Source organism: Columba livia, chromosome 3 (assembly GCF_036013475.1).
Source record: "Columba livia isolate bColLiv1 breed racing homer chromosome 3, bColLiv1.pat.W.v2, whole genome shotgun sequence".
NCBI lineage: Eukaryota > Metazoa > Chordata > Aves > Columbiformes > Columbidae > Columba > Columba livia.
Window position 1 is genome coordinate 90,918,973 of NC_088604.1, and position 26,189 is coordinate 90,945,161.

The window sequence follows — 26,189 nt, forward strand, 5'->3', positions numbered from 1 at the left end:
GCCCCTTCATAAATGCTTTGGGGTTTCTTGAATGATCAGTCATGGTGCTCTTCTGACTGATGAAGAAATGAATTTTTCTGACCATTTGAGTAACTCTGTCGAGCACTGATTTTGCTGCGTAGGTTGAATATCTCAAACTCAACTGGAAACAGAATAACTGCACAATGCAGTCCTATGCCTGAGGTATTTTAATCTGTTTTTTTGTATACTTAGATTAGGCGTTTACTTGGCACTGCACAGTGTAGACATACCTTGAAGCAACTATTGTCTAACTGGAATCGAGCATCTGAAAAGAATACTTAGAGCTGTATGTATAAGTGAACAGTTTCATTTGCTTTTGAAATTGATATTTTTATTGAAGATACTGAATTCATTCCTTGAGGTAAAGGTAAACCTCTTAAGTAATCCATAGGAAAGTAAAAGTTGATATAAGGGAACATATTTATTTTGTCATTCCTGAGAGAAGGGAGTTGGTATGTCTGAGGTGAAACACTCTGCCATGTAGACCACAGGTTCTTTTCTTTGTAGTCTGTGGGATATGGCTGAAAGAATGAAATTATACCACTAGGACTGAGTATTTTTATTATTGTAAGATAAAAGAATCCCAATGAAATTGAGTTAATTAAAGGAAATTACAGAATTCCATTATGGAGAAGAGGCAAAAAAGCACCAAATATAAAAACATCCAAAATTGTATTTTCCTAAAAAACCACAGATTCCTATGCATCACTAAATATTCATAAACCAAAAATGTGAGAGTACCTGTTGCTCTGTTTTGGATAGTCTGTTCTTCAATCAATAGAAAAACTTGTTTGGATTACTCTTGTTTGTAGTTAGGGTTACTAGTGACCTTTCAAAATGTCTTTGTACCTCTTCTTCTCCTAGAATGTCAGTTTCAGTCTCTTGAGTAAAAGTCAGTTTACAATTTGTTGTGCACTTCAGCCAGGGCTGCTTTTTTTTTCAGTTGGGGGGAATAATACAATGTTTCATGTTCTTTGTTTAGAATTCTTCTGTAATGAGAATTTTTTGAACTAACTGATAGTTGACTATCTGTCCTGTTTTTCAGGCTGCCGTAAATCTTAGTCATAAGCCTTAACTGACACACTATAGAAGTGGTATGATTTTAGATTTTAGGCCAACTGCAAACCATTTACAGGCAATGAAGACACTTAAGTAATTTCCTTGGAGATTTTGAGTGGTATAATACAGGGTGTTTCAAAAAGACAGACCCAATTTGAAATGAAATTTCTTTGAAATTGGATCCATCTTTTGAAACACCTTGTATATTCTATGTGGCTTTTGATGTTTTGGTTTGAACCTGTTGCACATAGGCAAAATTCAGTTTTATTACATAGATGCAGGAGGGAGGAGAACTTGAGGGTATAGGTGAAGCATTGGAAGTGACATAAAGACAGATGAAGGCATTGGCAGTGAGTGGGAGATGCAAAGTTACAGGAACCTTGGGTAGTCTGGGCTCTCTTTTCCCTGGGATCAAAAGATGACTCTGCTGCTCAAGTAGTCTTGTCCTTGCAGGGGGTCCTTCCTACTTGTTCTTCTGTGCCTGTGAGGCTGATGAGGGATGAGCCCAGTGTAGCTCCTACTGTGATGCTGGGAGAAAACAGTGAACTGGGTTGTGAGGGCAAGAACAAGTACTTGCAGAGGACAAGGGGATTTTTTTGTCACCAAGAAGGTACTTGGAACTGCTTTCTTTAGGTGTAGTTAGAGGTGACCATGGGAGAGAGTGAAGACTAATTTTATGCTTTATGGTGCAGCCTTGAAAATAGTATGACCTGGTTTCAGCTGTGATAGAGTTAATTTTCTTCCTGGTAGCTGGTATAGTGCTGTCTTTTGGATTTAGTATGAGAATGATGTTGATAACACACTGTTGTTTCTAAGCGGTGAAGGGCTTTTCAGCTTCTTAGACTGACCTGCCAGTGAGAAGGAGGGAGTGAGCAAAAGGTTGGAAGGAGACACAGCCTGGATAGCTGACCCCAACCAACCAAAGGGATATTCCATACCATATGCTGTCATGCTCAGTATGTAAAACTGAGGGAAGAAGGAAGAATGGGTGGATGTTTGGAGTTCTGGTGTTTTGTCTTCCCAAGTAACTGTTATGCATGATGGAGCCCAGCATTCCTGGAGGTGGCTGAACAGCTGCCTGTCCACGGGAAGCAGTGAATTAATCCGTTGTTTTGCTTTGCTTTATGATTTTGCTATATGACTTTTGCTTTACCTATTAAAATGTCTGTATCTCAGCCCATGAGTTTTCTCACTTTTACCCTTCTGATTCTTCCCCCCATCCCACTGGTGGGGGAGGATGTGAATGAGCAGGCTTCATGGGGAAACTGTAATATGCAGCTGTGTGGAGCTTATTTTCTGCAGGTCTGGTTCCACAGGGTGATCTGTTGTACTTTTGTATATGATTAGGATTTTCATGTATTTATAGTCTATTGCATATCTTTAATGTTGTAATTAATCTAAAATAATGCCTGAAATAGGAGGACTATGGATATTTTTATTTGGGCACCATCTTTTCATAAGCTTTCTGCTGTGTCTCCAGCTCTGTAGTATTTTATATGAATATACACAATTTGAAGTTACGATTTTGAATGTATGTGCAACTGAAAGCTATGGAGTTATGTTCAAAATGTGGTGATCCTTCCTTGGTCTAACTTTCATATCCAAAGAGCCAAATTTGTGGTCATTTTAGTAACACATTTCTCTGAGAGTTTATAAGATCAGGAAATATCAAATAATTGGAGATCTGTGGCCAGAAAGCTCTCAAAATCTGTAAATAGAAGAAAACTTTAAGAGAAAATTTGAAAAGACATAGTATCACTGGACCCATCCTTATATTGTTTAGTTACTCCATTAAAAGGGGAAAACATATAAACATAAACTATGCTTTTAGTCCTTACATTTTATGCCTCGTATCAGTTCCTTGTATTTTCCAATAAACTAAACAGTTCTATGGTGTGAAATAAATTACTTAGAAAATAAGTTGGGAGTCTTTATGGCTATTGCAGGTGGTATTGGGAGCAGTGCTAAATGACTTATTCAAACTTAGGTTTATATTAACTTAGCTTTTGAGACTTTCTCTATAAATACGGTCTTTCTGTGAACACTGAAAGGATCTGAAACTCCAGGTGTTAGACTGTAATTTCATACTTGGTGAAGAACGGTTCTCCTTTAGAGCAATCTAAAAGAAAAAATGTTCCTCATCTGGTGTGTGTGGTTTTTTTTTTTTTCCTTCAGAAATTGTATTCATGTTAGTGAAGAGTGGAGGTAGAACATGTGAGATTAGGTTCTAACTCATTACAAAGTAAAACATAATCCAATGGCAGTTGTGAAAATACGAAACAGGAGTTTGAATCTAACAGCAGGCGAAATCCAAGGGATACATCTGCTACTCGGTTATACTCTTCTCTAAAACTTTGCTTATGAGTTCCAAGGATTTGGGGTACAGCTGGTCTTACAGTATAATGAAGTAGTGCCTCTTCCTTGGCTGAACGTGTGACAGAAAGATAGTTTATATACTGCGAGTTCGCTAGTTTGTTTACAAAAGCAATCTACTGGAGTGTGCATTATGAGTGTTATCCCATAGGAATTTTCTTGTTCGTGTTAATTTGTGAATCATTTCTTCATTAAAATTTCAATTTTCTGTTTCTCTTTTATTCTTTTGGGAAGTATTTGCACCATGTGTAGTTTTTGAAGGGAGTTAAAGGCAATTACCTGTATGTATGAAACATCTTGCTTACAAGGGTAATCGGTTTGATTATAAAAGTTGTTTGTAAAGCATGTTTTGTTGAGAACATCCTTTTGTCAGTTGTTAGTTCTTACTCTTAATTTTTATCGTAATTAGCTACTTGAGACCCAAAATAATGAGCTCTCGCCCTAAGCTGTAGGGATTTTATGAATGGAAACTTCTGAGATAGCCAGCACCACATTAAATATACTCACAAGTGCACTTGAAAAAATAACTCTGAAGAACAGGCTATAGGCTCTGTCTTCATATTTCTTGTTATGGTGGCCTTTTCCAACCCATCCTACTATTACGACTGGAAGAGAGCTGTTCTAAAAGTCAGCCTTCCTAGGGCAAATGAACAGGGGGTTTGTGATGGTAAAAAAAAAATGTGATCAGGGAGTTGGCTTTCATTTAATGTAGAAGTTCACAGAATGTTAGGGATTGGAAGGGACCTCAAAAAATAATCTAGTCCAATCCCCCTGACAGAGGAGGAAAGTTCTCTGAGATGATTGCAAAATACGTAAAACCAAGACAATTAAATTAAACGGTATTCCCTGAAAATAAAACAAAACAGTTTCAGAACAAATATGAGGTACTTATTTTAAAAAAGTTTTTTAAGCTCCAATGATTGTTTGCCACTACCCTTATCTACAGTCATGCTGAATAAAGCTATAGCTAAATGGAAAGTTAAGTGTGTTCACAAGGTGTTAATGTCTACATCTTATTATTTGCAGTCTCTGAGAGAAAGGAAAAGTAACTAGAAATAGCACTATGCCAGAAACTGGTTTCTTGACCAACAATGTTGCTTTAGCATGCAATGAACTGGTTCATTCTAAAGTGGTCACAGTGTTGATGACAAGAGGCTTTGTATTTGAATATGGCACATCTTTTGATCCATGTGATAACAAGTTTGAATTATAAATATTTTCTGACACTTTACAGTTACTGTTGCTCTTCCCATTTTCTTTAGGTCAACATATGGTTCATGGCAATACTGTACAGGTCAAAAATCTCTTGATAGGAAGTAGTCTGGGGTGTGACGAGTAACGTGCGGTTCACCTCTATGTGATGCTGGATCAAACTGCAAAAAGGTGTATTTTAGAGTATCATCAAGTTCCATATATATATGTTTATATATATATATATATATATACACACACACATATGCTTGCTCTGTTTCCCCCATAGAGGCTGGGCTGAATGTTTGCCTCTAGCAGCGGCAGCCGTGCTTTGGGAGACTGCAGGACACCTGCCACAAGATTGGGGCAGATGTGAAGAAGATTTGCAGTTCTAGAAGCAGGCCCAGAGCTCACCCCACCTGCAACATCTGCTTCGGCAAACTCTCATTTTAAGGAAATATGTGTTTTCTGTTAAGACACAGCCGCTATATTTGTTTTACTAATGACGGTAGTCATTAGATGCTTTTTGTGTTGTGTTTCTAGTGAAAGCAGGTTGCTGGCAGCTGGTTTAAGTAGTTATTTAAAGTTTTTAAAAAAATGCTAATCTGCCTATGGGTGCAGAAGAAAAGTGAGGGGTTGTTTTCCTAGGGTATGTGTTCTTCCTAGCAGTTCTCTGCTGTAAGTTCCAATTAGTACGATGAAATTTATGCAAGAAAACATAAATATGTATAAATAGGAAAATCAGCACTTAGAGTAGATGAAGGTTTGGTTGGGAATATAGTTGACATATCTGGAGACAATTTGAAGTTTCCCAGTTGATAACGATGGATTGAAATGCTGTTGCAGTTATGGAATATTGTCCATGCTAACAGGATTCAAGAACGTCGTCATCATCTGTATTGCAACACCAGAAGTAGACTCTGTGTATAGTTTGAAGAAACTAGCTAGGGTACACATGAGTTTTATGAAAACAGTGGGTTTATATATTAGAAAGTTATTTGGAATAGTTATTAATTGGTTTTCAAATTTTAGTATTTTAATTAAAATATGTATGTAAGAAGCAATCACTTGAAATTATTTTACAAAAGCAATGGTGTATGTCTTTTTTTTTTTAAGTGCAAGTGCCTCTCTCTCATCTGTGTAATACGTATGTCTGTATGAAGAAGGGGAACCGAAGATGAATATTGGTTTACTAGATTATCTCTCCCATTTCAAATTTTGCCTGATTGACAGGATTTTGTTTGGATCTCTTGGTTTTCAGCAGCAGCTGCTCAGTATTCTTGTGTGTTTGCAGGCCTCTGGGAGCCTGTAAACTTTTGTCGACTGTTGCAGGGAGCTGCATTACGATACAGGTTTTCACCATCAGTGTCAGCTCGCTAAAACATGATTTTCACCATTTTTCTGTTTTGTGATTCTTGCAAAAAAACCTGTCACCTGCTGGCCTTCATTCCACTCTCCTCCCCCCTCCATATACTTTAATTATTCTTAATGCCTCTGTAGATGACTTCCCCATCTGTTGTGAATTCTGCAATTAATTCTTAATTAAATGGGATGAAATATTGTATCTTCAAGGAGCACTGGAGCAGATTTCCATCTACAAAAATGGGAGAAAAGAAGAATCTAAATGCATCAACAAAGGCTGTTCTACTTGAGTTTAACATTGTGTTTTTCTTAGCAAATGCCACAGTAAGAGTTTCGGGTGGAGCTTTTGAGTTTGCTGCCTCTTATTAGTAACAAGAGATTTACCTGTCTTTGCCTCTGATTTATATTAGACTCTTGCTGACAAAACTTTCAGCCTCTAAACACCTAGCTGACTGAATCATGTCTTGTTACTAAAATAATACTAATTTTCTTCTTTAGCCTCTTGTATTATGAAGGGAACTTGATGTCTTTTTTTCCTTAACAGTATCTTCAGATAACATAAATAGTAGCAATTATAAGCATATACTAGGCATATTAGAGCTGGGAAGGCTTGGGTATACAAGCAGTGGTCAGAACATCCTTTGTGGTGTTGCTCTTTTTGTTTGTATGCGTGCTGGTTTTTAGCAGTGTTCTCCATCTAGGTATCCCTAATGCTGTGTGAAGCTTTCTTGGCTTTTACATCAACAGCCTGGTGAAAAAAAAAATGTTGTTTGTTATCCAAAAAGTACCGATCCTCAAGAACAGCAAGTGTAGCAGTCTGAGCATCAAGACATTAAAGAAGCTTTTATATCTCTAGGGAGCCTCAATATTAAGTTTTTGAAACCATAGTGACTAAAATTCTTAGTCTTATTTTTCTTTGCTGTTGTACAGTAAAATTCACAGATGATTTGTCTTCAGACAGAAAAGGTGGTAAAGCTTCTGTGTGATTTGATAGAGTTGAATGACAGAGCATACCTTTTATTAATCAAGAAATTTGATAGTAATCAAATAAATCTGACATGAATATTGAGGCATATGCCTTTACCACCAATTAAAAAAGACAAAATAAAAAGGAGATTGTATCTTTTTTCAGTAGAGCTATTGTACTTCTGCTGGCATTTCTGGATGTTTGCTATGGATTTATATGATTTTAAGCAACAGATCTTTAGAAGTGGTACAAAGAATGATCTTTAGACTGGAATTTTGGGACATAAAGGGGATGGGTTTGGGGGACAGTGTTGGTGGTTTTGATTGGTTGGTTTTGGTTTTATTCTTTGGATAGAATAACCACTTTTTTCCAGACTTCAGGGATTAAGGTGGTAAACGATTAAGGTCTTTTTTTCATTGCGGTTCCTTCAGCTGACACAGAACTTATTTTTGGATAAGATTTTAGCAGAGCCCAGATAATTTAAAACTGCTTGTCTTGGGAACACTCTCGATTGATGGTTGTAGAAGACTAGTTGATAGGAAGACCATGTTAAAAACTAGAGTTATCACAGTCCTCCTTATCATCGTGGCTTCAGTCCTGTAAAATATCAAAATGGCTCAGAAGGAAAGGAACAATTTTTTAATTTTTTTTTTTTAGCTTAAATGAAACAGAAGTTATAAATAAAGTCAATTTAGAAATACACTGGTGTAAGAGAAAACCTTAATGTTAAGCTCAACTAGAACTGACTTTTTAGATGCTTTTAGAATACTCTGGGAAGAACTGTTAATTTTGCAGAAAAGTACCTTCTACTATACTTATCATTATAGGTTGATGCCTTGTTCCAAGCAACAAAACTGAGTGCCTTTTCTAATTTATTAATTTATTTTTATATTCATGCCTCTCCACCCCTTTCTTTTTTCTCTTGGATAATCTTTCCTGTTTCCTTTTGTGGCCAGTAAAGAATTCTGAGCACTTCTAGCTAAGCATCTGGTGCTGACAGTAACTTTTTTCTTTGAATAAGAACTGGTTTACTTTACATGTGTTTTATTACTGTGAAAGAAACCTTTTCCCCACAGGTCACAGGCAATCCCAAATGCAAGACGCATCAAACACGCAACAATGCAATGTTATACTTTGCTCCTACTTGGAATATGTATTTTATAAGGATGTGATTTAACTCAAATTTCATCTACTGTGTGCTCAAGGAACTGAGCTAAAAGCTGCTGATAAACTCTTCTCAGCAGATACGGCTTCTTGTATATCTGATTCCATCTACCAGATTTCAATTGTAGATCTCAGCACAGATCCTTTGAGTAGGGCAGCGTGGTTTTAAACTATACATTCCAAGCCTATTCCTTTGTCTCTGAAGCTTGTCAAGTTGGTGTTTTTTTTGATATTTTAGTAGGGAAACCATTGTGGGAGATCTTGTGGTACAGCATTAATCATCTTACAAAGACTTAATTCCTATCACTGCCCTGAGCATCAGAGCATTAATTCTTGCTTCTATGGCTTTCCTATGTAAAATATTGACTATTTAGATGAACATATGCAAGTCAGTGTAATATTTTTCCATTGCTAAAGAGGGACATAGCACATCTGTTCGTCAGAAGATGGAGTCAGCTTCTGAAATTATTTTTCAACACCAGATATCTGTCAATTCCCTGTGAAGATAGGGCAACAAATAATCTTTATAAGAACTTGTTAAAAGTAATTCCTTTTCAGTGTGACTTTCATGTGGACCACATTAAGTAAAAGGATCAGCAAATGTAAAATCTGACATTTTGTAGAGGACAGAGGCCAAGCTTCTGGGTAAAGTACATTTGTAATTATGAGCAGTTCTGTGTGTTAAGAAAATTCAAGCAGGAGGTGATGTCTATAGCCAGGCCATTATCTGTGGCCTTCTGTTGAAATACGGTCACACGTAGACCGCTAGATATACCAAAGTTTAGGTTTGCCTTAGGAGTTTTGTTCTTTTACTGTTTATACTAAAAGTAACTGCCTCCTTTGAAATGGATGTATGTAAGATTTTTGCCTGGTTGCTCAGCCTGTTGTGGTTATTGAAGTCTCTCGCACAGCCTCGCCAGAGTAATTTGACAAAAAAAAAAAAAAAAGGCTGTGAATGCTGTCATTTTCCATCACTTCTAGACCAATAAAATTAAAACCATCTCAAGTGCAGTATGATAATATAGGAAAAATACTTAGTATTGCTTTTAGGGACATTTACCATTAAATTGGGCTTTTATTTTAATGTTGAAGAATATTATTCTTTTCTTAAGTATTTCCAAATGGCCCATTGTGCTAAAAGAAAATATTGCAGGGTATTGGCAAGATCAGATTTTTTTGTGTCTGTTGAAAAGCTAACAACAATGTTATTTTCATGGTATTTGAAAAATGTTCCTCAGACTGTGACCTGTGATACTTTGAAAGAAACTTCCATTAAATATTAACTAATGTTGCAGAGATATTTTGGAACTTGTGAAGGATTTTTTGGGGGTTACTTTTTTTTGGTATGCTTCCTAGAATTGGCTTTATGTGTGATGTAAGCCTTAGAAATTACTTGAAATTAGATAATAATACTCTACAGCTGTTAAATTCATCCACAGCCTTTAAAACACCCTAACACTGGGCACACATGTTTTGCTGTTCTCGCCTGCTAAAAAAAATGTCTTTGAAAAAATTATATTCTCTTGTTTCAGTTGCACTGGAGCTCAAATCTTTCATATTGTCAAACTGATTTTACTCCCAGTGAGGGTGGTGATGCTTGCAGCTCTGAGACCTACCTAGATGTAATTCAAAAAGTAGTCCAGGCCATTAAATCAAAACATTTTTCAGCTCTGGTCCTGTTGTCCAACATGCTGCATTTAGTTTCATGTTGACATCATTGGCAGGTGTGATAAACATCATCTCTTTTCCATCATCAGTCTTCCAATGAAATGCAAAGTAGTATTCTACCAGAAGAAAAGCCAGTCAGTGTGTTTGTCATGGGCGAAGCAAGATGTGAATTAATCTTCTCTGGAACTTGCTTTCCAGTCAACATATGCAGTCCTAAAATTACATTTGGCCCTTTGAAGGCAACCATGAGGCTGATGTGGCTCCTAGTGACAATGAGTTTGACACCCCTGCTATAGGCTGTTTTGCATGGTGCTCTCACAAGACATTGCAAAAAGCCTGTCTAAAGTGTAGATAGGACATCTATCTATGGTTATCTAATTTCTGTAATGATACTGAAAAAAAATGTAGTGTACTCTTGTTGAATCAATGTAGGCTGTTAATTGGATCTGTGTTAGATTCTAGGTACACACAAGTGGTTTCCGTATGTTTTCTGGTATTTTTGTGGAAACTTCATTTAAGTTAATTAATCTGTAGTTCTGTGGCTGCTTTTTGATGAAGCTACATGTGATCACAAATTTGATTAAATAGTAAATGTAGCTTACTGAATAAAAACAATCTGAAGCTAGCGCATGTGGTTTCCTTAACTTGCAAGTGTGAAGACAAGAGACTGTAGAACCAGTATGTGAGAGAAATGGCTTTCTGAAGCGTTTTGAGTATGTTAGTGAGAATTAACATTGCCCCTCTTCTGCGGTGAGACAGAGCTGCGGGAGTTACCGCGTTGTATCTGACAGGGTGGGGTCAGAATTTTTGTACTTTCTGGCCTACCTGTCTCTTTGCTTTTGGCTGCATGGTCCAGGAAATACGTTTTTTGTTTCATTGTGTTGTCAGTCATTGGTATTAGAGCTCTACCAGTGATTATGTGAGATTAGGTGAGTTATTTTACCTTCTACCTTCTTTCACTGTTTTGTCTAGAGTTTGTCTAGAGTAGCTTTGAGCTTGAAGTGGCCTGTAAAAAGTGTGGCTCTTGTGCTGGGTCCATAATATTTCTCAAGAAGACTTCTGGGTTATTGGGATCCCTAGATATGGAAAGCAATGTCCTGCTAAGGACTTCCAGTATTTTTGCTACTGAGACCTGTCATTTGCTAGCCAGCCCACAGTGATGAGAGCTCCAGGGACCATTCCCGCTAGTGAAGCAATTTGTGTTGCTGTTTCTCATTTTGCAGCTGAGATATTTGGTTGTTATGCAAAGATTTTGGCACGACTTAAAAGATGCAAAAATGTTGATTGTGTCTGGTCTAGACACTAATCTGTTTTTCAGTGGCTTTTGTGTGCATAAAATGCTCGCTCATCGCTGTAAGAACCAACTGCTGTTGTGGTGTCCCAGGTAAACAGGAGATAGGAAGTGGTCACAGGTCATGAACTTACATTGCATCAAATAACTGATCCTGAAACTTTCCCACCTGGAGGCTTACTTTGAGACTTTTCCACAAAGGAAAAATTAAAGGTTAAAATAGGTAAAAATGACTTGACTTATTAAAATGGAGATATATCTGGGGTGTCTGGATGGCAGGAATTGGGAGCATGTAACCATGTTACTGTGGCATGAGTGGAGAGTTATGACATGCAAAATTGTATACAAAGTAGAGAATTTCATGTCTTTGACTGACTAATCGATATTATTCTAGTAACTCAAACCAGGGCATTTTATGTTCATATTTTCTGTGTTAATATGTACAAGAAGATGGTTTGCATAGATCCTAAACATTCTCATGCTGTCGTGAGAACTGCTGATGAAAAGAGAATGAGCTTCCTGCATCTTTCCTACCTTTTTCTTCTTTCCCAGAATTGTAAGGATGAGTATTTCTCGTACGAGCCTTTCCTATGTCACTCGTTTGTACCCTGTAGAATAATGTTGGCATCTGCTACCATCTGTAACTGCTTAGCACGTTATTCTCTTATCTTCATTTTAGCTGTACGTCCTTGACACCTGGACCTAGCTGTGATCGGTTTAAGCTACATATCCCTTATGCTGGAGAAACACTCAAATGTAAGTTAAAACCTATTACTATTTCATCTTGGCCTTTCATTTTGTAACAGTGCTCTATATCATGTTAAGTTTTCCAGTGTGTCTAATTGATTTTGGGTTATTTGTGGGGTTTTTTCTTAAAGCTTCAGCTCTAAGAAGATACAGCTGTAAGAGTATCTAATTTTTAAAATAAGTTTTTATAGCCTTTCTTCATATTCCAAGTTTGAAAATTAGTCCTAAAAGCCACAAGTCACAAATCTGCCCTCCCGCCCCCCCCAGTATTTCTAATGAAACGTTATGACTAAGACAATCTCATGACCATTTTTAGACTGACTTATGATTTGTATATACTTTGTATTGTTTCTTTCTTTTGGGAATAATTCTTTATTAAACTCCAATAAAAGAAGTCAGTCTGTTATTATCTTCTGTTAGGTATCTCTAAACAGTAACTGGTGTAATTGACCAGATCAGAGAAATGTGACTTTGTTTTTTTCTGATTTATTGTTATGGTTAAATCATGCTTACTCTTGAGCATCTGTAGATAGTTGGCTCATTTGCCCACTCTTTGATTAGTCTGTGGTGTGGTTCAATGAATTAGGATAAAAATTGCATTTGTATGTTTTTGATAAGGTAAAGGATAGTTTTCTAAACACTCGAGTTGCTGATAATCTGTGTATGAAAAATGGTTGAGATGTGTCTTTATCTCTTAACAACTGAAATATGAGAGAGGGTGAAGAATTTCAGGTTAAGTAATATTTAAAGCTCAGCAATTTTAGATCTATGGAAGCACCGGTGAAATCACATCTGGACTCTGGTGTCTAGTTCTGGTCTCCCTGGTACTATAAAGGCATGGCCATATTGGAATGAATCCAGCAAAACACCACAAAGGTGATTGAGGGACTGGAGCATCTGTTGTACAAGGAGAGGCCAAGAGAGCTGGGGTTTCTCGAGAAGGCTCCGGGCAAATGTTGTCAATGTGTATAAGTACCTGATGGGGGGAATGAAGAAGATGGAGCCAGGTTCTTCTCAGTCACAAACTGAAATACAGAAAATTCCATTTAAGTGTAATAACAAAACTTTTCTGCAAGGATGGTCAAACAGTGGAAGAGGTTGTGCTTGGAGCCTGTGTAGCTCCTATATCTCCATCCCTGGAGGTACTCAAAACACAACTGGGCATGACCCTTTGCAATCTGCTCTTGTTGACCTTGCTCTGAGCCGATGGGTTGACCCAGGCAACCTCCAGAGCTGCTGTCCAACCTCAACCACCCTGTGAGTCTGTGCAAATATGCAGTCTGGAGAGGCACGTACTTAGTGTGAACATAAATGTTAAACATTTAAAGCATTCACTATTTTGGTAGTATCCATTTAGAGTGCATCATACATGTGCTATAGCTCTCTAAGACATGATAAGTATGAAGAATGTTGTATTCCTTATGTAGTAGTTTTTCTCGTAATTACCTAGTGGCCTTTCTCCTTTATGAGCAGAAATCAACACAGTTAAACTTATAATTGGAAGTACTTTAAAGCTTCCATTTGGCACCTGTAAGTAAAGTTGCCATTCCCAGAAGTTGGTCTGGAAGTTTGCTCCAGTGTTCAAGAGTGAAAATAGGCTCATGTATCAGTCTACTATGACTATTTTATCTTTTCTTAAAGTATGAAATTGTAGCTCAAGAGACTTACTGATAGTTCATTTCCAAAAGATAAAAATGGATTATTAAGTCCTAGCTAGCAATTATTTTAAGAGAGAATAAAAAGGGAAAAAATGGTGTGGGTATGCACTTATTCAGAATTTTCTGTAAGTAATGGCCATATTCTATGAAGCCAGCTACCCTACCTGGTAGATATTTTTTTGTACTTATTTAAACTTTTTTTTTTTAATGTGTTATTGTGTAGCAGACTCAACCTGTTGAGTCTTGATGTGTCCTTCAATGTATAGATTCTACTTGAAACTTGTTTGATGGGTACCACCAAGATGTAGTGAAAAGAAGCTTCATCGTATGACATTGCTCTAGAGAATAGTATCGTACTTTCTATGGGACTGTTGTAACTAATTTATCACCATATGAGGCCCTATTATTACATTCAGAGAGATTTAACTCTTGTTTTTAAGTAGAGCCTAGGATGTTCCTGATTCATAAAAGAAAATTAGTTGATTAAAATGCCTCTATGTGAGGACACAGGCATCCAGACAACACTACTATACTAAAGGACTGTAGTCCAGACAAAGTACCTAGAAATATGATTATTGACTAAGTATGAAACTTAAATATTGATAAATCAGCTTTTTCTGCCCCCACCTTCCCTGTTCTTATGTTTTGAATATCACATAAACAATTAAACAAACGACTAATAATGCTAGCGCTCTTCTCCCCCTTTGCAAAACCCAAAACACATAGCTTAACCATGCCATGTATTTTAACATGACCAAATGAAAGTGGTGTGAACAAGTGTATCTTTTCTAGAGCTACCTAATAATAGCAGTGAATGCAAGTAATAATAATCCTCTGCCTTTCAGCATTACATGTTTGAAAATGCTGTGCGTCGCTCAGTCTCGCAGCATGTGGAATAGAGATGTGAGCAGTTTCAAGAAAGCTTTAATAATTTTATGTTTAGATCTATAATGACGGCAGGGGAAGACAGCCATGGTGTGCAACCAGAGATTTGTAGATACTTTGTTGTAGGCTGTTGCTAGATACGTTATCTTTCAAGGGCAGAATACTTCTGCAAAGGAAAGTTGCGAAATCTGCTAGAATAAAAAGATTGACTGAAAATGTTCAGGATCTCCAGTATGGTCTTCATTATGTGGTGCCCAATACAGGCTGAAGTGGGTAGTTCCTTTGTGGTTTGCGTTACATCCTCTTTGCAACAGATCACATCTTTGCATATCATCAATCATAACCGCTGCCGCTGTGCAAATACCCTGGTATGAATCCTTGTGTGTTGAAAACTGTTGGTGTGGTGCTTTAGAGAAGTGTAACTGCATAGTCACAGTCCCGTTTTCCAAAAGACCAGGAAGTTCACTGTTTTTTGAAAAAAGGGAGAGTGTACTTTGAGGCAATGCAGTGGCTGGCTACCTGGAGAATAAAATAATTTTGTTAGCTTCAGTAAGATCAAACATCCTGTGAGTTAAGAATGGCTTGTTGGTACTTCTAATACATTTTCTTGAGATCCAGTTAGCTATTCAGTAGTTTTTTCAGAAGTCATGTTCACCTGACTCTTGCATGTATTCTGAGCTGCTGGAATGTTATTACTGAACAGTTACTCAGCTGCGGCCAGGGACCTTGGAGATATCAGCAACTTTGTACTGGAGAAGAAATTATGTTGGTGTTGGAGATAATTTAGTTTGTCATCCTAATCGTCTTCCATCACACTTGAGAAATTTTTAGATGGTGCTTTCAGAGATGCACTTTTACTGTATTTTCTTCTACAAGGCAAACCATAAATTTTGTGTTTTTATGGCCATAATGGTTGGAAAACTTGAGCCTACTCTTGCTAGACTGTCAGTTAAAATCTGAGACAGCTGTGTTGGTTTTGTAAGTTCGTCTATCAGTCAATGCTGCTACATTAAACTCCATGTTTTTCCTTACATTTGAATTTTTCAAAGCTCTTAATAGGAATTTTAATTCCAAGGCGACTATCTGCAGTATCCTGTAAGAGGTTGAATCTGTGTTCCAAGCACAAAACTTACTCTAGACGGTATACAGAGCTGCCTTTCTTTGCTAACTGGACAGCCCTATTTGCTGGGAAAAGTTTGTTACTCTTTCTGGGAGAAGCATTGTGTATTTTGAGGTGAAGTGTTTTGTAACTCTTGAAGACATATGGGTCTTTGCTAAAATGTCAAGGCAGATGTCATAGTAGAAACTGTCAGGATAAGCAGATTAATAAGCTATAATAGTCATTATCAAATAATATTAGTAATTAAACCACACCATTAAGAATAAATTCCTTGGTCATTGCAATTTTGTTTCACCCTGGAATCTCTTGGGTTTGGTTTTCCATTTTCACTCAAACTTTCACTGCTTCTTGCTTCTAAGAGAGCCTGACTTTTTTTTTTTTAATTTTTATTTTGCCTGTGCTCGTCACTTTTTCTTTTTCAGGCACTGATGCCTTCCTCCCTCTTTGTCCTTGAGTGCTGTCATCTGGAATTTCACGGTGATTAAACAATGTGTTGCCCTTGCGATGCTACTGTGCTCTGTGGCCTCTTGAACTCTAGTATTTTCATCTTCTGTCTGATTTTTATGGTTTTTATGTGAGTGGATTACAACTCTTGCCTCTACTGCCACCACTTTGGTTTCCTTGATCCCAAAGAGTGTTTCTTTTGTCTTGTTTCAAGCTTAGTTTTTCTTTTTTTGTTGTTTTTTCTTCTGATTTTCTGTTTCTTAGTATCTTGTTTTAGTTACAGGCCTTAAAGGGGGAAGTCACAGTTTTGCTGCCTAACTAGTCTATGAGTATTGTCCATCATTGTACAGAGTTTTAGCTGCTTTTTTTCCTGTGATGGAACTCTTTCAGTAAGTTCATCTGGTCTTCCTGTGGCTTTCTACTTTGAGGAAGTAATCAGAAACAAACAAAATGATAAATATGGAGAAGGGCCTTACTTCCTTGTTGCCCTTTTAAAAACCACTTTGCAAATTCGTTTGCTAAACACTTGTTTATTGTGCCTATAGACAATTGTAAAAATGATTGTACAAGTTATTGTAAGAGTTAAAATTCTCACAACCAGGTTGCTGCAATGCATGTGTCAGTCTTCTGTGCATCATCGGGTCGTTCTGTACAGGTTGTGGTTTAGTTGAGGCTCTTACAGGAAGGGCTTATTGGTTGCTGTAAGGCAGATTATACACAGGTGATACCATTACCTGTATGGTAAGTGTCTTTTTGTGAGTCATGCAAAGTACCAAAGATTTTTCCAGGCAAGATGTTTTCTGAAATTTTGCTAACTCTCATTTCACGTGGCTAGAGTAATGAATCTTCAGTAACCTGTTTGTTATCTAATGAATGTGCCTAGTTGGGTGTTGAGAGTCTAAGCTTTTTATTATATTTATTGCTTCTTAGAATACAAAGTTTTACAGCAATATTTTCCCCCTTTTAAATAATCACTTGGGTTGGTTGGTTTTTTTTTGACACTTTTCCTTATGTCCTGCGTTTCCCTTGAGCAAGTAAATGACAGATATTTTGGCAGGTACAAGGCTTAAATAGTATATTTCTACATCAAGAGAAGTGACCTTACAAGTGTCTCTGTACAAGTTCAGACCAGAGTCTTAGGGAAATGGTTTAGTGCTAGAGTTAGATTATGGTTGGACTCGATGATCCTGAGGGTCTCTTCCAACTGAAATGATTCTGTGATTCTAAGTGGGGACTTACAAAAGTTTAGAAGATCTTAGGTAACACCACATTGGTATTGCCATAGTGCCTTCCTACTTCGCTCTTTTCTCCTTTTTTCTCCGGTTTGGGCTGCTGTTACTGTTGTTGGTCTGCAGTCCGTTTGTTTCAATGTATTTGTCCTTTTTTTGCCTTTTGTTTCTCACCTACCCAGCATCGCTGTTTCTTATACCTTCTTCAGTGTTGCCTGTCTTTAATTTCTAGAAATATTCTGTCTTGTCTTATCTGTTCTTTTCATCTTTGTCCTCTTCATTTCTAGTACTAAAACTTCTAAGAAAGCAGTTGCCTGACTGCAGAATCTATGTAAGATTGTGTCACTGCCACCTTCTTCAGCTTGAGATCCAGCACATTTGCTTTCACTCCTTTTTTGCAGATTTGACCACTTTGCAGCAGAAGAGACCTTTTCTTTCTGTATGCAGTCTTACACCTCTTTTTTTTTTTTTTGTCCTACAGCAACATTTGTCAGTTGAAGCTAAAGAAAAAAACACACCTTGAACCCATTGCCCAAGAACCAAATAACCATCCTGCAAATCCTTCGTGTATCTCTTTTTGTTTATTGTAGAAGTGGGACTTGATTCACTTGCCTGACTATAGGTAGCTGACTCTGTTTGACGTTCCTTAAGGTATCTTGCTTGGCCTTTTCAGCTGCTGACCCAAAGGGCACTGATCTCTCTGAGAAACCTTGTGTCATAGCTGCCATAAATGTGCCCTGAGGCATCTCAATGACACTGAACAACTTAGTTAAACAACTGAAACAGGCTCATGGACACTGAGTCCTTGGCAGTTTTGCATGCAGTGGAGTAGCTACGATTTCAGCTGGACTGTCACAGAAGTGCAGAAAAGGTTTGGGTTTTTTTTTTTGTAGTGCAATCAAATCCCTTTATTCCAAATTGTCTTTCTATTGTGAGATGTCTTTGAGTCCTTAATAATGACTTTTATACCTTTCCTTTTCTGATACCTTGATTCGCATGTGAAGTAAGAAATGAAGCTCAAAAGTGTCCTGGCTGCTTGCTACCAGGTATTGGCCCTAAGCTTCAGAAATATTTCTGACTTCCACTAAACAACCTATAAGTTGAAGCTGCACTTGCTTTACGGTAATAGGATTGTTGTTTATGATCAGGTGAGCAAAGGTCCAATGATACTCCTAGGCATCATTTGAAGGTAGCTGTCATCCTCTGTGGGCAGAAGTCCTGCTTCAACAGATTGTTTTGATGAGAGCTTCTGAAGTTTAGTTATCCTTATTTACTTGAGAGATTAGCCTGGCAGCAGCAGCACCACAGAAAAAAAAAAACCACAACAGGATCTCCTGTATCTTCTTCCAGTAGTAGTTTTGTATTTACCAAAGCTGTATTGTCATTTCAGGAACTGTATCTTTCTTGCCAAACAGTTAATAAGGGACTCTGAAGGTAGTGTATTACTGTTTTTGACTTAGAACCTGTAGAGCAAAAATCTCTAAGGTGGAATCCAGCGAAGTCAGCAGGTCTGCATTTGGTTCATTTAAATCCTTTCATACTGCTAACTATGTTGACCTAGTATCTTGGTTCCAGATCATAGTGAACAACTGATTCTTTTTGTGCCTGTGAAGACAATTAACAATGGCTGGTTTAGGTAAGAATTTGTTTATAGAGGGGACTGACCAGTGGTTTTCGTCTATGATTGGTGCAGCTAGTAGAAGAGATAGGTTAGTATTTTGAGTAGATGAATAACGTAATTCTATTTGCCTGTTTTGTTTTGTTTTTTTTTAGTATTCAGCAGGAGCAGTTTCTTTATTTTCCCTGAACTGACACTACACATAGGATTGGCCACTTGAATCAACACTGTTTCCTGTTATCTGTGAATGCATTTCATGGTCAAGTTGTGTTTGGATTTTTTGTTTGTTTCATAAAAACCAAATGGATTGATCTCCTTCATAGCATGTATTTTGTACCGATTGGTCTTATTCCGGGCTGCAGGGACACACAAGTTTAGTCTCCATACTTAATGCTGACTTAGAAACTCTTGGGGTCATAAAAAGCTGAAGAATATACATATCCTTTCAAAAGTAGAGTTTAGGAAGTTAACTGATATGCTGTTTTCTAATTTTGCTGCTTTTAGGTAATTACGGATGTTAATGCTGTGGCATTAAGGAATTTCTCAGAGTTACACCTGCCTTGCTCACAGTCAGTCCTTTACCACTTTGGTACTGACTTGCTTGTGCGTTTTGTTAGATGAGAAAAGAACTGTGTGTGTGTGTGTGTGTGTGTGTGTGTTAAAAGAAATTATAGATTTAGGCATTAATATTTCTATCTTTTTTTGTCTGTTGTGAGCATATTAACTTTTCCTTTGAAATTCTGTAAAGTAAAATATTTTGAAATTTAATGCTGTTTGCCTGAGGAGAGAAAAGGAAGAGAAAGTAATATTTTTGGATAATGAAAACCAAAAGATATATAATACATCCTTTTTCTTCTAAATTTATCTTTGATTCCACGACTTTGACTTCACTGAAGTAATTTTAAATTCTGTAGTAGTATTTAACTTGAAATGTAATTCCATTGAAGTAATTATTGGCTGGTGTATCTACAGAAATGAGATAAATAGGGTCTGAGTGTGAAGGTTTTGCTTGCGTTGTTCTTACACTGGAATGGCCATGGTCAGTGGTGCTGTGGAACACCACAAGGTTTGCCATCTGTCGAGGGAACAAGGGCAAACAGAATTGAAACATGTGAGGAACTACGTATTCAAGTACTGGAAATGCAAAGAAAAGGGTATTTGTTTTATTTAGGCAAGGAGGGGAGAGCATGCAGGTCTATATTGGTTATTTTTGTGGTTTTGCTTTCAATTTTAAAGTGGTAACCGTTCTCAAACTCTAAGCACAATGATTTTGCAAATTGCTTTATTGGTCGAAAAATTTGTGGCTTTACCTCAGCATAATTATATTTGAAGAGAGTAAGCCATAGTTTATATCATGTAAGTATTAAACAAAGTATTTGTTAAAATAAAAAAAGGATATTTTTATTAGGTCAGGACAAACTGGTAGCTGGTGATTCAAAATATTTAACACCTTTCATTTTGTAAGCTCACTGCAGAGACTAGTGGTAATATTTATGTGAAGTAAAACCAGATTTGCTGTTGCACTGGCCATTGTGATTGTTTAAATATATATATATGTATATATTTTTTTTTTTAATGTAAAGAAGCATTTAAAAAAAAAAAATGATGCATCATAGCCCTGCTAAGCAAACTGCTAACTTCAGTTTTAATCTCCCTAGTTTGTGCTATTTAACAGGAACAAAAATCAGATTTAGGATTGATTCCCTTAATCTTTAGTCTGACTTAAAATGTTGTATTTTTGTTGAGAATATTTAACATATGAGTATAGCTCATGCTCATAGTTGTAAACAGGCCAGACTCATTCCTTGATACCTAGGCTTGCTTGAGTCAGAGGTGTTACTTTTCTTTCCTAGTATGGTAAATTAAGCAAGGTATAGGAGAAGCTACATGAAAGGGAAGAGGATGGAGCAGAGAAGTTACAGAGGCCAGGGGTCACATGGGAGAGTCTAATATGGTTAAAGTTATTTTTTTTTCTGTCCTTTTAGCAACTAGATTAGTGGTTTTGGATTCATGGCCAAAGTGAGACCTACTAGAATAAGATTTCACTGAGGGGATGCTTTTTTCCTTTTTAAATACTTGAAAAAAATGTTCTAAGGTCAGATCTTATCCTCTTCAATCATAAGAGGCAATATTTAACTGGCAGACTGAAAATCAGTGACGACAGAGAAGGACTGCGCTTTTCTAACTGTTTATATTCAAGTGGAAACACCATTTTGTTCCGAGCTATTTTGTCTTTATTAATAGTCACTCAGCCTTTGTGAAGTTTGATTGTAGCAGAATAAATTAGAGTTTACGTTTGGTTAAAAACCTGTAGGAAGGAGAGTTTTAATGATTCATTAAATGATATGTTTCTGGTTTAGTTAGAAAATAAGGATAACAGCATGAGTTTTTGGATTCCATGGGGCTGTAAAATGTTTTGACTGTGGTCTCAGCACTACTGTTTTGCAATTGTGTGATTAACAGGCACTGAAATAATAGTTTTATTTATTTTAACACCTGCAGAACACCCTTTAGCTGTGTGCTGTATAGCCTTTTGGAGAAAGACTATACTATAGAGAAAAATAATCTTGTGATAAACGTTGGCTTTAATGCTGGTACATTGAGCCTCAAAATGACTTTTCCTAAATGCACTTGGAAGTTTGGATTTGAGGCATGTTTATTCTGGGCAAGTAAAAGCAATTATAAATAATAGAAATGCAGAAAATCAAACATCACAATGTTAATTTTGACTCTGGATTCTGTCCCTTGTACTGATCAGTTCTTTGATATCAGTAGGTCGTGAAAACTTTCTAAACCAAAATATCTGCATTGTTGGTCACTCACTGTGGATAAGGAGTGATATGCCACTAGTAGAATTCCACTCGGTGGAAGAAAGGCTGTGTCAAAAGGTAGTAAAGAAGAACGATAAGCATGTGAGAGAGGTAATAGGTGGGTTTGGTCAGCCGCAGCTGTGACGTGCCTGACCTCAGTGTGGCCACACATCACACCTAAGTGGTCGAAGAGGGTCCTGTCCCTGGCTGGTGGCCCTGGTCCCACAGCAGGAGTCACTGCACCGGGGTTTGCAGCTGGCCTGAACCCCAAATCGTCAAAGTTTACCACCTATAAGGTTAAACTAATAAAGCCAATTTTAATTTAGTGTCGTTCTGGAGCACTGCATATGGTGATGTTCTGGGAGCTGCTGTGAGTTCACTTAATGTTCCTGTAGAACTGAAAACACTGGGGAAAAAAAGAGTTTGTACCTGCTTGAACCTTCACATTGCACCTGCTGTCACAGCTTTCTTGAAGTTCACCCGTTAATGTGGAGTTTACAGAGATGAATAGTTTATTGCCGACCTAACTACTCTAAACGGAGTCTTAGAGCCACCACATGATGTAAGGTTCTGTAATAGTTTTTCAGTAATCAAGTACAGAGGTATAATATAAAAATATGCAGTTATTTTGATCCTTCTTTTATTGGAAGCAGGCTTTGGAGTATCTCTGTAGTTGAAATGCAGCTCTTAGTGAGCTGAGTTGTACCTATATGGACTCTCATCAACTCTGTTAAAGTAGGAATGCTGAGAATCAAAAGCACGTCACTAGCAACTGCAATATGAAAATTGCGTGTTAAGTGAGTTACTTAACGTCACATAAGGACATGGCAAAAACACAGATACAATTCTTTCCTTCAGACTGGCATTGAACTACCTAAGTCTCAGGCCAGGCTTTTTTGTTGTGCTATTTTCTTGAGTTATTCATAACACGCCTCTTTATCTATGGAGCAAAGGTCAGTCAAGTAATCTATTAAGGTGCTGTCTCCTTCAATGTACCTAAGGAGTTGCCTGCTCTGTACATGGAAGTTGGTGGGGTTGTTGTAAGGAGTCCTATGTGGCTTTTTAATTGTAGTAAATATGAAGAAAAGGGTTGAGTTATGGTGGCACAGGATCTATCCAGTTTAGTGAACATCAACTTTTCTGAATTCTTCATTGCTGTTTTGCAGTTTAGGCAGTCTAGTGATTATGTTATTTAATATGGGTACATTTCCTGTTGCAATTTTATGTAGTTTCCTCTAGGATAGGTGCCTGTTTTGTTTTTGTTTTAAAAGAAATAAAAGGTAGACTCTTATGTTAACTGTGTTGGATATTTTAACTGGCGGACCTCTACTCTTTCCTGCACCCCATACTTACATGTTCTGACATTTTGAAGGGAAGGTAGGAGTGCAGACTGGAGAAACCCACACTGTAATCTACCGAGTCTCATGATCGGCGAGTTAATGATTTGGAGCGTTACTGTAGAGTGTTACTTAGAACTGTATAAATGTAACTACTCCTACATTTATACAGTCCTAAAATTACATTCCCCCCTTTCAAGGCAAACACGAGGCTGATGTGATCCCTAGTGAAAACGAGTTTGATGTCCTTGCTGTAGAGCACACCTGTCCCAGACTGGCTGTTGGTTTCTTGGTTGTGAGCCCTCATCCTCCGCAAATTAATCTTTACAGCATCCTTGCTCCTAGATAGAGCCAAGATAAGTTTGCAGAATATTAGTAATTACAACTGTCATGCTGAATGTCTTGAGATGGTGACATCACTGAGCCAGCAATGAGACTTTGTAAGATTTGTTCAGCTAATGCTTTTCTCCAGTTCTGCATTCATAATTTGTGAGGAAAAAAGGGTTTTAACTTTCTTTGAACAGAATTGTTTATAAGGCTTACCATGCTGGTTTTACTTTGCTGTGTAGATTTTAGACAGGTGGTAACACTTTGTAGGTACTAATGCCTGCTACCTCACAAATCTGCTTTATGCGAAAGTTTGGAGTTACTCTTTCGTATCTTCATAAAGATGAAAGAATGATTGGGAGGTAGAGAAGTAATGCTAGATATGTTGGGTTTTTTTCTTGAATTGTGGGTATTTTTTTTTTCGAGATGACTGCCTCTTGACTTATATGAACTCTGAAGTACATTTACCAATGAAACAATACAACCCAAATTTCTTTGAGCTATCACATCAGTAATTGATTTTGTATCCTGTGTCACTAGCAAGATGAGAACTCAGTGCCAAGCTGTGATGAAGTTTTATATTTTTAGTTAGTTTTAGTATCTCCATTTAAATGCGTAATACTGCATTTCTCTTGGCCAAAATTTGGATAGTTGGAATGGTTCCTATTGAACTGTGTATTCTTCTTTCTAACACTTTGTGGAAGTTGAGGAGAAGAGGGAGTAAGTGCTAGTAAGTTTTAAAAGCTCCAATATTTTGAAAATCCTGATCTTAGTAGTTTGCATTTGACTTTGACGTAATATGCAAAACACAGCAATTTAGATGTGGTACTTCTTTTATATCAAGTTCACTTTTCTAAGTCTGTGTTTTGAGGCAACCCTCAATAGTGTTTGGATTGCCATTTAAGATGTGAAGCAATAATGTATTTCATGTTCCGTTACTTGCAGAGGAGGAAGAAAATGTGCCTCAGGAATTTGACTTCATCCCCCAAAACATCTGATGCTTATCTTGCATGCGATATATATTTTTTTTTAATATATGGATGTATATGAAATATATTTAATGTAGCTATCAAATAGTATATTAAAATGTATATCATATATATGAAATTTTATGGATTTATTTATCAGCACATACATAAAAGTACAATGTTTTCATCTATTAATTTTCAGGGGATATAATTTTCAATGCTCACTATCCTGACCTGCCACCAGATTTTATCTTTGGAGAAGATGCTGAATTTTTGCCAGATCCTTCTGCCTTGCATGTGAGTACTTTACTGACTGAGAACTTTATACCATGCAAAGAGACTTGGCTTTTGTATAATAGCTTCAGCAATAGGAATTTGCTAACCATGCATAATAAAGAAGAAAAATACCCTTGTATCTCACTGGTATGGAAGTATAAATACTTTGTCTTCTAATGTGATTTCAAGTTGCATTCATAAATGTAGGGGGTTTTAAAAATATTTTAACCAAGACAAGATGACATTGAAAATAACTATTCAGAGTATCTTTAAAAAGATACCTATTAAATATCTGACCATCTTAAAAGATCTGTCTCAGCAAAAAGATGTGCTCAATTGTGTCTTTAAAAAGCATTTCATTCCAGAAAAATTAGTATAATGTTGTATAATGATGTCAATTTCTGGTTTCCCATGAGGAAGGATAAAACCAAGTTACATATTGTTGAAACCAATGTATCAAAGAAAGATAGCTGCTCATATGTGGTAGTATCACCATAAAGACAAATAAATGTGCTTTTAAAAGGTGGGAGGGTCAAAAAATAAAATTGAGAATGTATATTCACACAGTCTTACTAATATGGAAGAAGAAACACCACAATCTGAAAATAAGCTTTTTGTTCACTATTCAAAATGAGCCTCAAGTAGTAAAGCCTTGATGGAAGAAGCTAACAGCGCTTATGCTTTTAAAATACTTCCCCCTCTCAGAAGTTACTAGTAGTTACTAAGGCCATATTAAGGTATTTTGAAACCCAGACTGTTTTGTCCTTTACTCTCCCCTTCTCTTTGGGCTCCATTCTGCTGCTTTTGCAGACCTGCAGCCTTGTTTCTGGGCTGACAGTATCATTTGTCAATAGGGTTTGGGCATATTTTTTCCATTAAGTGTCCAGTGCCTGTGGTTATGGTGCAGAGTTTAGGGTGTGTGCCATTGCCAGAGAGCTCTGCTGTGATTTGTGCTCAGTCAGCCAGCCAGGAGGTCATGATCCCACTTCATTTTGTCTCAAAAAACAGCTGACTCTTTAAATATATTTTATTTTGTTGGCTGCCTGTAAGGGCACATGAGAATCACTGACCCAAACAGGCACCTTGGAAATGGCTTTAACTGAACTTCTCCTGGCTTAAAGTCTTGCTAGGGAAGGGATCTTCGCATATCCCTCTCTTGTGCTTTATCAGCGCATCTCCAGTGCAGCTGGGCGGTTCCATCAGGGATAGGAGCTCCACAAAGCAAGTTGGAGGCTGCCATGCTGCTCTGTTCAGTTCTGGGGTGCAGGTGTCACAGGGAAGAACGGGGGCAGTGGCCATAGAACTGAACATGTCCTTCACATGTGATGTGACAGGTGCCTTGTGGTTTTTTAGCTGTATTCACTTCATATGAAGTTATATTGAGAAACTACACAGCCTTAAAATAATTTGGTTTAATTGTTGTTTTTAGTGTACCTAAGAGAATTTTTAAAAAGCTATTGTCTTTATTATTTGCTTCCCCTGATGATTTTCCTGTTAAGCTCACAAACTCCTTTGGGAAGGAGACATGGTACTGTTCTGTTAGGCTCACTTACAGAAAAGGTTTTATTCTATATGACAATTCTGGAATTGTTTTCACACCCTTTTATTTACCAGTTCTCCTGTTTTCCCCTTCTTCTTTTTGTTGTTTCACAATGTTACAACCTCCTGAGAAGT

General features: G+C 37.2%; 1 protein-coding gene across 2 annotated transcripts in view; it reads left to right on the forward strand.

Moving 5' to 3' along the window:
* BABAM2 (BRISC and BRCA1 A complex member 2) overlaps positions 1–26,189 on the forward strand; it is a 172,846-nt gene that overhangs the window by 11,580 nt on the left and 135,077 nt on the right. For both annotated transcript variants that reach the window (XM_065058171.1, XM_065058172.1), the window contains exons 3-4: positions 11,776–11,852; positions 24,442–24,536. In XM_065058171.1, the coding sequence (XP_064914243.1) occupies positions 11,776–11,852; positions 24,442–24,536 (172 nt within the window). The remainder of the gene's footprint in view (positions 1–11,775; positions 11,853–24,441; positions 24,537–26,189) is intronic.